Raw genomic sequence first — 10,917 nt, forward strand, 5'->3', positions numbered from 1 at the left:
TCAGTACAATGAACTTTCTGTGTGCAGAATTGTGAAAGGCGAAAGCTTCTTCTTAGTCTGAGAACTTCCACTCACAGCTGCTGGAAGGCAGAGGGTGCTTGCAGCTTTCTGTCTGTTCTTAGTTCCCCAGCTCAGAAAAGGCAGTTTCAGTGGGGCTTTCTTGGTCTGATCAGTCTTATCCTCGTCCATGGCTAAACAGATTAAGGAGTATGTCTTCTGCATTCCAGCAGAGTAAGTTGCACACTTGCTGTGCTGTAGGAAAAAAGAAAAGGAATCAGTCACCCAAAATGGGTCAAAATTCTGACAATAACAAAAGGTTACTGTGCAAATAGCTTTCCAGGGCAGGCTGCAGCAAGCTTTGTGTGCTAATGACATGCTAACTGAGCACAAGGCCATTCAGAGTGCTGTGATTCTGCTGTTCTGCAGGCTCAAGGGCACACTGGCCAAAGCATAAAGGAACCTGTGGATCTTTTCCACAGGTTGTTAAGCATTTACTGGCTTCTGGCATACTATGTAATGTATACACTAACCTCTCTACTAAGCCTAAGCATGTAGCTCTTGCCCAAATCTGAAGGGGAGTCTTTTTGCTGTATGTGACAGGCTCCATGTTATCACAGCAAGAGCTACTGCAGGGCATTCCTTTGGGATGCCCAAAGGCACAGCCTTCTCTCTCTGTGCCCTGAAGCACTTTGATTATATTCTAGTCTTTTGTTTGCAGTTTGCTCAGAATGGCAGGTGTGTCATTCCTTATTTTCAATAAAGAAAATCAACAGCTTCAACGAAACAAGAAAACCTAACAGCAGCAAGGGCACCTTGGTCACTGCTAAGGCAACACTGCTTCAGTGCCTCAGCTTGCCAGGGAATGTTAGGAGCACAAAGGAGTGGGTTTATCTGAACTACAGGTTCTTTCACACTACAAGGAAGTTTCTTAGAGCTTTAGATTTTTTAATCTTGTGATCTTTTTCCCTTAGTCTAAAGCTTCTACAGCAGCTTAGTACCTGACTAGACCAAGTCCAAACATTAATCCACGATCTAACACAAAAGTCACAGATTGTTTATGTTAACGGTGCATAGAGAATAAACATGGTCTTAGATGTTCTATTTCATTCCATCCTTCATTTATTGTGGCTTTTCCAGTGCTGAACAGGGTAATACTCTGATCCTCTGGGACAAGTTAGGGGAAATTAACCATGTCTTGAAATTCAGAATGCAGTTAATCTCGGTAGCTCCACTACAAAGTAACCCACCACCAACCCCCGTGATGCACACAGACTGCTTCCCCCTGCTGTGTCACAGTGACTTAAACTGATTGCTTCGAGCTGAGCACATGCCTGAAGACTTCATATGTTCACTGGTGGAGTGGGATATCTGACCACGAGAAGCAAAGATACACCAGGAAAGTCAGGCAAGTGGAAAAACTCACATATCCAACCTGCTAAACACATCTGCCTGGTTACATACCAAGGATGCTGCTGTGTCCTGGCAGCTGATAACCTCCATCTCCACGGGCTGCTCTCCCTCGCTCTTCAGTTTCTCCAGCACCTCATTCACTCCAAGCCACTTGCAATCCACACCACCAACTGAAACAACGTAGTCACCTTCTTTTAGGCCCACTGACTGTCAAAAGATTGTGCACAGGTTATAATCTGGAATTACAAAGATGTGTAAACCATTTTTGTCATCATATAGTCTCTGCCTTAAAGGCATTTCCCTCTGAGGTGCTGTAAACCCACTGTCTAGCCAGACATGAGCAGCTTCTGCAAGTACACAAACTATCAGTGGTAAATGTGATTCTGGCATACTCTTATCTCCCTTCTGCTTTTCTGCTTAAGTAAATGCAGCCTGGGGTTTGCTATCATCCACCATGAGATTTTCTGCAGGGTTTACTTCCTTTCCTTCAGTATTTTTACTTGTACTTCTGTGGTTGCTTCTGCCTTTCCTACAGCCAAACTGTGCTCATCACTGCATGCTGTCTTTGGTTTTTCTCCTGAAAGGACAACATATTAGAAGCAAATAAAATGTTCTTTTCCCTCTTTCCTTGGGCACACACTACCTTGGCCTTCCCTTCCTGATCCTCATCCTTATTCTTGTGGCTACTTTTTAAACCATTTATCCCTACCAACTTCTTGAATTAGATGGTAAAAGCCAATATTGCTCCCTACTTACGACTTTTTTTACTATTAAGAGTGAATAGAGGAAGAAATCAACTGTAGTTTCATGTGCTGTCAGGGATACAGATACTCTAACTTAATCTACAGTGTATATAGCACTGAAAACACGTTCAGGTTATATGACTTGACTATACTAGTGTCTAGCAGAACCCTATAACTGCTCCACACACCAGTATGAACAAGCCTAAGTGACACTCAAAGCAGTGCAGTGCTGGAGTCTGCAGAGAAATCGTTCGTGTTGCACCAATGTACTTACTGCTGCAGGGCAAACTGGGTCAAGCCCACAAATCTGCACCGGTGAACCTCCTCTGAGACCGAAGCCGAGCTCTCCTGCGCCGCGGCCGATGCGGACGGTGCGTGGAGCTGTCCATCTCTGCTTGGCTGAGAACACTGCCAGGGGGCCCTGGGGGGAACACAGCAGCAGGCCTGTTAGCCTTTGCTCTCATTCATAAGTAAGCACTTCTGGTTTTTGGAGTTATAATGCCTTAAGATCATCTTATGTGGATTTTCCTCAGGTTAGCATCCAGCTACTTCCCCTGAAGTGCTTAGTCCTCCTTCATGACTGTTCAGGTGATACTTCAGAGTGGTATAAAAGCAGCTGCCAACCTGTTCCAGGGTCTCTGGTGAGATGTACATAGTCTTTTGGCTGCAGCAGGCTCTAAGGTGCTGCATTGCTCCATTTTGGAGGAGATAACTGGATTCCTGACACATTGCACCTTCTGATCCTAACCATAACGGAATGCTTTTACTCACCACACACAGAGCCCCTGACAGTCTGGCTCTGTCACCTGCAAGCCACACACCTGCCTGCCCACCTCCAGGGACTCTATGTCTCTCCCCACCTTCAACTTGTGTGCACTTATCTCTGTGACTTCATGGGACCTTTACGAAAGTTATCAAGACTACAGAACCACTTTTTCAGGCTAAAACACTCGTGTCCCTTCCCTCACAGTAGAGTGAATTGATGCTCAGAGTGGCAGGGGTTGGTCAGCACGAGCATGGTACCTACCAGTTTGTGAAAGAAGTCTTTAACTTTCACCTTGGAAAACTGAGGAGCAATTGTTTCTATTTTATGCTCTGTCTTGGCTAAAACAAAAAGAAATCAAAATTAATTTTCTCCCAAGTATTAGTTAAAAGACAAAAAAAAAAAAATATTTGTCTTGCATTTCAACCTAGATAGAAATTTCTCCTAAATTCTTGCCAGGCTGTAGAAAACCTCATTTTTGTGGAAATTTGTAAGACAAATATCTGAATATAAGCCTAAAAATCTCCTCAGAGCTCATAGTATCAATAGAGAAAACTTTAAAAAACCCATCCAAACACAACTGTGCTACACAACCTCTTTCATTTATTTTTCCGTGAGAAATATTAAAACCTAGCACTCATTCTTTCCCACTGCTTCCAAAGAGGAAAAAACTGTATGAGCTGGACTAAGGTAGAAAATCCAACAGCCTCCAAACTGCATTAACAACTGGGACTAGTACCAGAGTTTTGCCTTAAGAAACAGTTATTTTTCCCCTAAATGTTTCCAACTTTAACAAGTTTCCCCATTTTTTCTAGCTCACAAGATAAGTCACCAGAAAAATCTGAATCCTAAATAACCACCATTGTCATGCACCCCACACAATGGCGTGGCCAGAGAGAAAACCACTGTAAAACAAGGAACAAAGTTTATTCGCCTGTCGCTGAGGAAATGCGCAAGGAATCTGAATGAACTCTCCAAATGTACAGGATACACTTATACATCATTTGTTGTGTAATTACAGATCACACATGTATCCACAGAGAGAAATTCAAGGCCTCTCCCCATAAAGTATATTCACACAGGTCAGAGATCCTTTGTTTCTGCCCGTGCTGACTTACGGAGGATATCTGGAGCCTGGATCAGACTGAGAAAATCATCTTCTGTCTCCTGCTGAGCATACTTGAGAAGTGAACGCTTATGAGCAGCTGTCAGGACCTCCTGCAGGACATCGATGTTCCGAAGCTTTTTGCACAGCCCACAGACCCTCAGAGCCTCCTCGTGGTGCACGACGGCCGAGCGTAAGTGTGCCTTCCCTGCAAAGGTCAGAGTGCTGCTGTCACCCCCGGACACACACGGGCCTTTGCCAACTGCAGCTACAGCTGGGAGACACTGGCACTTACCTAATTGTTTTCTCTGAACTTTGTCCTTCAAAACAGCGAGAACCATCAGTCCCTCGGGCAGGTGGTCGTACAGCTGGGACAAGGCTTTCTCCTGCTGGTCTTCATCATCACCAGGCTGCACTGGGAGAGCAGGCACAGAGCGTGAGCCATCACACCTCCTTTGGTGTGCTGGGTGAGATACCTGCTCTCCAAACGCAGTGAAATACTTTCACACATATATTGATAGGAATTGCAAGTGCTTAGCAACTTATAGCAGTTTCATCATCTACAATCTACAGGGCCCAGGTTGCCCAGGGAGGCTGTGGCTGCCCCAACCCTGGCAGTGTTCACAGCCAGGTTGGGTGAGCCTTGAGCAACCTGCTCTGGTGGGAGGTGTCCCTGCCCAGGGCAGGGGTTGGGCTGGAACATCTCTGAGCTCCATCCCAACCCCTAAAATTCTAGGATTCTATGAATATGCAATACTTACATACCAGAACATACTGATAAAACCCAAACTACTTAGTAGCATATAATGGTTTCCTTCTGTTTCTGCAAAAGTTGGTTTACTGAACTTTCACACTCTCCTGTAAAGCACAGATGGGCAAGGCCTCATATTTGAGTGGGAAAATGACCACAGCTTAACATGCATCGAAGCACCAAAGTTCCTCCTAGTGCTATTCACAGCCCAAATCGTAGCTGTTGGTGTGTTCATCATTGGTATTTATATCAACATACAGAAAAAGTAAGGTTCTTACGTTCATGGTCACACAGAATGGTGGCAATGAAGTAATGTGCCAGAGCTTTGTAATGGTCAGACTTTATTTGTGCCAGCTTAGACCAGGAGTAGGGAATATTCTCTTTCACTGGCTCCTGGTTCATTGCAGTGTTAACCAGCATGTAAACCTCTCCCACCTGAAATAAAGCACAGAATTGAAGTATGAGAATTTAGCAATAGCCCCCAGGAGCTCAAGTAAGGGATGATATATTCAGCCTTAAGATAATTTTGTGTGCATCCCATCAAAGAAGGGAAAAAATATGGTTAGAAAGGACTGGCAATAAGCTTTGAAAAATTTGAAATTCCATCTCTGATTTTTCCCTTACAAGAAAGGTGAATTAATTTCATATGAGAACAGATGGACTAAGTCAGTTCAGTCTCTCTGGCTTCAGAGTTAGCCCTGACCTTTGGCTTGTAGTTCTGTGGACAACATCTGTACTGTTTGAAAGTGCAGAATGAAAAACAGCTTGTAAAAACTCCTCAGGTTCACTGCTGGAGTGTTTCAGCATGTTTCTGTCAAACTTCATTATTTAGGGGTTAAAAAACTTGTAATGGTTCTCAAATACTATTTAAATTGCAGCCACTCATGTTCTAATCTTCTGAAGGGTTGTGGTTCTCACTGCAGCTTGTCCCCTGCTATTTCTGCTTTCCAGGAAGGGTTGTTAGCATGTAGGTTTAAGGAACTCTGGTAACATCCCTAGAAGCTGTGGGTGCTGTAAACAGCACTGCAAACAGTCGTTTTAAGACTCAAGTCCCATATTTTACCTTGGCAACTTCCTGTGTCATTTTCACTAGGGTGAAAAACTCGTTGCGGATTCCAGTCAGCCCAATCTGCTCAAACACACACTCTCGAGCTTGTGCAAGCATCATCTTCACCAGCACGTTCAGCATGGCTGGGCTCATGTCGTAGCTCGGGGTGTGAGTGAAGGTCTCCTTTAAGTAGCTTAGGACTCCTGAAATTACAGAATGGTTTTGTCAGCACTGCAAAGACAGAAACAAGTGAACTCAACTCTAGTATGTTGCATAGTCATTAGGACTGCAAGAACATTTTCCAGTATTGCACTACAGCAATCTGAAGGGATTTAGCACACGTGAAATTAAACGAGCCTGAGGGTTCTGCCTTGCATTGCCATCAGCCATCCTCAGGCACAGTGCTCAGGGTCACAACTCGGGAGCCACACAGCTGCAGGTTTTGGGGGCTCTGACTTCAGATTGGCTTGTAACAACTCTTGTGATTGACCCCAAAGCTGTGCCTAGCTGAATGTGAGTGGTGTGTGGGAGAGTCAGGCTAGGGCTTGTACAGGGGACAAGAACGAGAAGGATGTCTGCACAGCTGTAAGGAAATGACAGCAGAACCTCTGGATGGGAGGAAAAACAAACATACAAACTCCATTAATTATGAATCCCCTTTTCAGGTGCTCCCCCTCTACTCACTTGTGTCCCTGCTCCACTCTGCTGTTGTGAGACCCCAGCTGGAGTGCTGCACACAGCCCTGGTGTCCCCAGCATAGGAAGGACATGGAAGTGTTGGAGCAAGTCCAGAGGAGGCCACAAAGGAGGTAAAAGCACTGGAGCATCTCCCTGTGAGCACAGGCTGAGGGAGTTGGGGCTGTTCAGCCTGGGGAAGAGAAGGTTGTGTGGAGACCTCAGAGCACCTTGCAGGAGCTGAAGGGGCTCCAGGGAAGCTGCAGAGGACTCTGTGTTAGGTACTGTACTGATAGGACACAGAGTAACAGGTATAAATTGAAAGAGGGGAAATTTAGATTTGATATTAAGAAGAAATCTTTCACTGTCCCAGGGTGCCCAGGGAGGCTGAAGAAATCTTTCACTATCCCAGGGTGCCCAGGGAGGCTGTGGCTGCCCCAACCCTGGCAGTGTTCACAGCCAGGCTGGGTGAGCCTTGAGCAACCTGCTCTGGTGGGAGGGGCAGGAGGATCTTCACAGTCCACCTGAATCCCTAGCACTGTGTGCTCCTGTGCTGCTCCGTGCGCTGTGTCCCAGCGAGAGCCTTCAGTGAACTACAATTTTTATTTGTTGATGTTTGGTAGGGTAAAATTAGATTCTGCTCTAGCCCTTGGGCTCCACCAACACATTAATAATTCCTGCCATTTATCAGATCCGAAGCAAGCACTAGCTGTAGAGCAAACATTAGGTAACAGCTGTGTGGCTGGGAGGTCGCCCGGCTGGTCTGGTGAGCTCTGCTGGCTGCCAGCTGCTGGCACTCCTGCACCAGTGCCAGAGTGAGACCTCTGCCCTCAGCTTCTGGAGGCTCAATTCTTGCCACTACACTCAGTTCTGGCCACGTTGTGCTGAGGTTTCTTCACAGTCTCCTTGCTTTTTAATTTTCCATGGCACACTTGTAATTGTGTCAAAAAAAGGTAATTATTTGAGTGCTTTTGGTTTCAAAATTGCGGTGCTCCCAAAAATGACTGCCCTTAATCTTTGTGGTTTATACTGTAATATGCACATAAATGACTATCTGCATTAATTTTTAACCTGCCCTTACACAAATTTGAGCTGTGGCCACCTCCACCTTTTGGCACTAAAAAAATGAACTCCAAACATGCCAGGTGCAGCCCAAGTACTGACAGAGTGCCCTGCTGAAAGGAACTCAAACTATGGGGGGGAAAATAAGGGGTTTTTTGTTCTCAACGTATTTGTGCTTTTGCAGAGAGCTTTGCTGGGGATGAACTCTGTGCAGCATCTTCCACTCAGCACTGAGAAACTCCTGAGACGAGCTCTGAGTCGTGTCTGCAGAGGGAACCGAGTGCTAGGGAGCCATGCACAGGTACAGTGAGCACGTTGCTCTGGGGCTCTCAGAGGGACTGTGGTAGCAAACAAAGCCTTTCCAGCTGGGAATTCACTCTGCAAACACACTGCAGTGAAAAGCAGCCATTTTTTTGTTTGCAAAATGGAAGGAGCAGTAATAGAAGGGAAAAGTTTCCCAACCACTGATGTTTCTTTCAGATGAAGTATGAAGGTTGAAAAAGAACTTATTTAAAATATGCATGAAGAAATACAGATTTATTTTTTTTTGCTGGGCTGTGTGTTCAAAAGAAGAGTTTTCATGACGACTCAAGAGTTTAGAGCTGATAAAGCTACCAATACAGGGGAACCCAAGCCACGGGTTGTTAGTGCAGAAATAGATCTTACAGCACAGATTACACAGGTCAGGTCTCTCAGCTTATGTGCAGCACACATGATACTCACAATAAAAATTAGAAAGCCTATTTAAAAAGCCCCAACAAGAAAAAAGCTTTTGTAACATGTCACTTCAAGGGATATGATCCCTTTAGTAGAACTTCCATTTTTCCTTCCTTGGAACACAGATTAGTTTGGATCTGTTTGCAATCTATGGAAAATAGGTAGCCAACTTCCAATGAACTGCAGCTGTCACCAGATTAATTTTTAAGACCTCCACATAGAAAATTAGGCTTTAAGGTTTTTTATCAAACCTTCAGACTGTCTCCTGTACAGGTTTGGCATCAATGTGCCATCACTGAGCTGAAAGCAGCTGTGCTGGTGAAACCAGGAACGAGCAGCAAACAGCTGATGTTGGTGCTGTAACTTGGATGTTTGAACTGCAGTTCAGTAATCATTAACCACAGTATTCACAGCCTGTGTCTGCACATCCAGACTGCAGTTCCAGGATTTGAATTAAAGCTTCATCTGAGTTCTAATGAAGTCAGCAGAAAACGTGGAAATCTGTAGGACATCAGAGTGACATTGCCCAAAGACCCTCCCAGTGTTTTAGAACAGGTACCTGCAGCTTTCTGAAAAGCATCAGCGGCGTTTTCGAGCCCAGCCTGGGTCTGCCGATTGCTCCTTGTCCCAATCTGGGTGTAGAGAGCTCCAATGTTGAACAAAATACTTGCTTTCTCAAGCAGCAGATTCTGCTGACACACCGGGACACCCGTGAAGGAATCATACCTTGGGAAACAAATATCAGGAGAAGTGTTAGGACCAGCAGAGCCCACTGAAACAACAGGTATTTCCATTCTGTTTTTCCAAAGTGGAATTCTTAGCAAGTGTTCTGCTTCAGTGAAAATTAAGGTGTATAGAAATGTTATGTTCTAGAAGGACAATCCACTCACTGCAAGCCAGGGAACAGCTTGATTTGAGGCTTGTTTTTCAGCAGGTTTTGCAGTTGTGGCTCCATAAGGTTATTGATTTAACTCAGAAGTGTCAATAAAACATCCCAGAGAAACACTGGGGAAGTATCCACATGTGCTGCTATGTTCTCCTACTTACTTATATGTTGCCAAACATATACTGTTGGCATGGTCAGACCCTCTGTTGCTTGTGTTTGAAGTTTGTTTGCAGTTATGACTAGAACTAACAGTTCCTCCTGGCTGCATTGCAGGCATCTTCTGTCATCATAAAAGTTTTGAATTCAGAGTCAAACTTTGCTCAGAGATGTAGTAAATACTCCCCTACAATAAATTAAGTCACTCCTTTCTCTCTCCTGGCCCAAATGGGACTTAAATTGGAGGAAGGGAATCAAGGTCTGACCCATTCCCAATCCTCATGTGCCAAGGTTCAGAGTTCACTAAGTGTCTGCAGCTGTCCAAAATTAGATCATTTCCTCTTTTTCCCTTGTGCTAACCTGTACAGCCCAAATCATAATCTAGCCAAGCATGAAAATTGAGTGTTGTATTGAAGTTTACTCTTAACTCTGACAAAAAATTGCCGACACACACTGCAGGGATGACCCATTCCCAATCCTCATGTGCCAAGGTTCAGAGTTCACTAAGTGTCTGCAGCTGTCCAAAATTAGATCATTTCCTCTTTTTCCCTTGTGCTAACCTGTACAGCCCAAATCATAATCTAGCCAAGCATGAAAATTGAGTGTTGTATTGAAGTTTACTCTTAACTCTGACAAAAAATTGCCGACACACACTGCAGGGAGTCGGGGGCACTGAGTGTTGTATTGAGGTTTACTCTTAACTCTGACGAAAAATTGCCGACACACACTGCAGGGAGTCGGGGGCAGACACACTTAATGCTGAACAGTGCTCTGAGAAAAAAGGTGGAGAAACATGAACCACATACTCACCATGTAAATAGAACTCCCATGTGCCTGGTGGGTGGGAAAAATCTGTTTTCTACATAACCAAGCTGCAGGAAATAGCTTATCAACATCTCAATGCCAGCTTCGTCTCGGCTGGGAGTGCGGCAGGCCTAGCAACACAGGAGACTCAAGTCAGGGGATGAATTCTGAAACACCAAGTATAAAGCTCTGCTTCCTTTGAGCTTCTGCATGGCACAGCAATGTGTGGAATCTGAGAGCAGGAAGCCTAAGGCCTTATGGACGCATTCCAAATAAAGTTTTTAGGCTGCACAGGAGCACATAACCTTTAAGAAAGCAAACAGGATCTGTTTGGCAAGTCTCAGAGTTAATGAAATAAAGATTGTAGGTATTTTCTGACAGCTACAGAGAACACTTGTGTTTCCAGCATAATACAGGAAACCAACAATAGCCAGAAATACTATTTCACTACATTTTGCCAGGTTAATTCACTTTTTGCTAAATTTACAATACTTTTAAGAAAAAAGAAGTAAGTAAGATAAATAGAATCACATAATCAACTGGGTTGGAAAAGATCTCACAGATCATCCAGCCCAACCCTCCCGTGGTCACTAGCCCATGGCACTAAGTGCCACATCCAGTCTCAGCTTGAAAACCTCCAGGGATGGTGAATCCACCACCTCCCTGGGCAGCACATTCCAATGTCTGATCACTCTCTCTGGAAAAAATCTCTGCCCAATATCCAACCTAACCCTCCCCTGGCAGAGCTTGAGTCTGTGCCCTCTTGTCCTGCTGCTGGTTGCCTGGGAGAAGAGACCA

At 44.7% G+C, this 10,917-nt stretch overlaps 1 protein-coding gene across 1 annotated transcript in view; it reads right to left on the reverse strand.

Moving 5' to 3' along the window:
* RHPN2 (rhophilin, Rho GTPase binding protein 2) overlaps window positions 1-10,917 on the reverse strand; it is a gene marked incomplete at its 5' end in the record, with an annotated part of 16,030 nt that continues 5,113 nt past the window's right edge. The window contains 10 exons of the mRNA XM_009078231.1: window positions 1-252; window positions 1,462-1,617; window positions 2,428-2,574; window positions 3,181-3,257; window positions 4,035-4,229; window positions 4,317-4,436; window positions 5,051-5,207; window positions 5,836-6,023; window positions 8,833-8,999; window positions 10,126-10,250. Of these exons, the coding sequence (XP_009076479.1) occupies window positions 1-252; window positions 1,462-1,617; window positions 2,428-2,574; window positions 3,181-3,257; window positions 4,035-4,229; window positions 4,317-4,436; window positions 5,051-5,207; window positions 5,836-6,023; window positions 8,833-8,999; window positions 10,126-10,250 (1,584 nt within the window). The remainder of the gene's footprint in view (window positions 253-1,461; window positions 1,618-2,427; window positions 2,575-3,180; window positions 3,258-4,034; window positions 4,230-4,316; window positions 4,437-5,050; window positions 5,208-5,835; window positions 6,024-8,832; window positions 9,000-10,125; window positions 10,251-10,917) is intronic.

This window comes from Acanthisitta chloris, unplaced genomic scaffold, assembly GCF_000695815.1.
Source record: "Acanthisitta chloris isolate BGI_N310 unplaced genomic scaffold, ASM69581v1 scaffold44297, whole genome shotgun sequence".
Lineage (NCBI taxonomy): Eukaryota > Metazoa > Chordata > Aves > Passeriformes > Acanthisittidae > Acanthisitta > Acanthisitta chloris.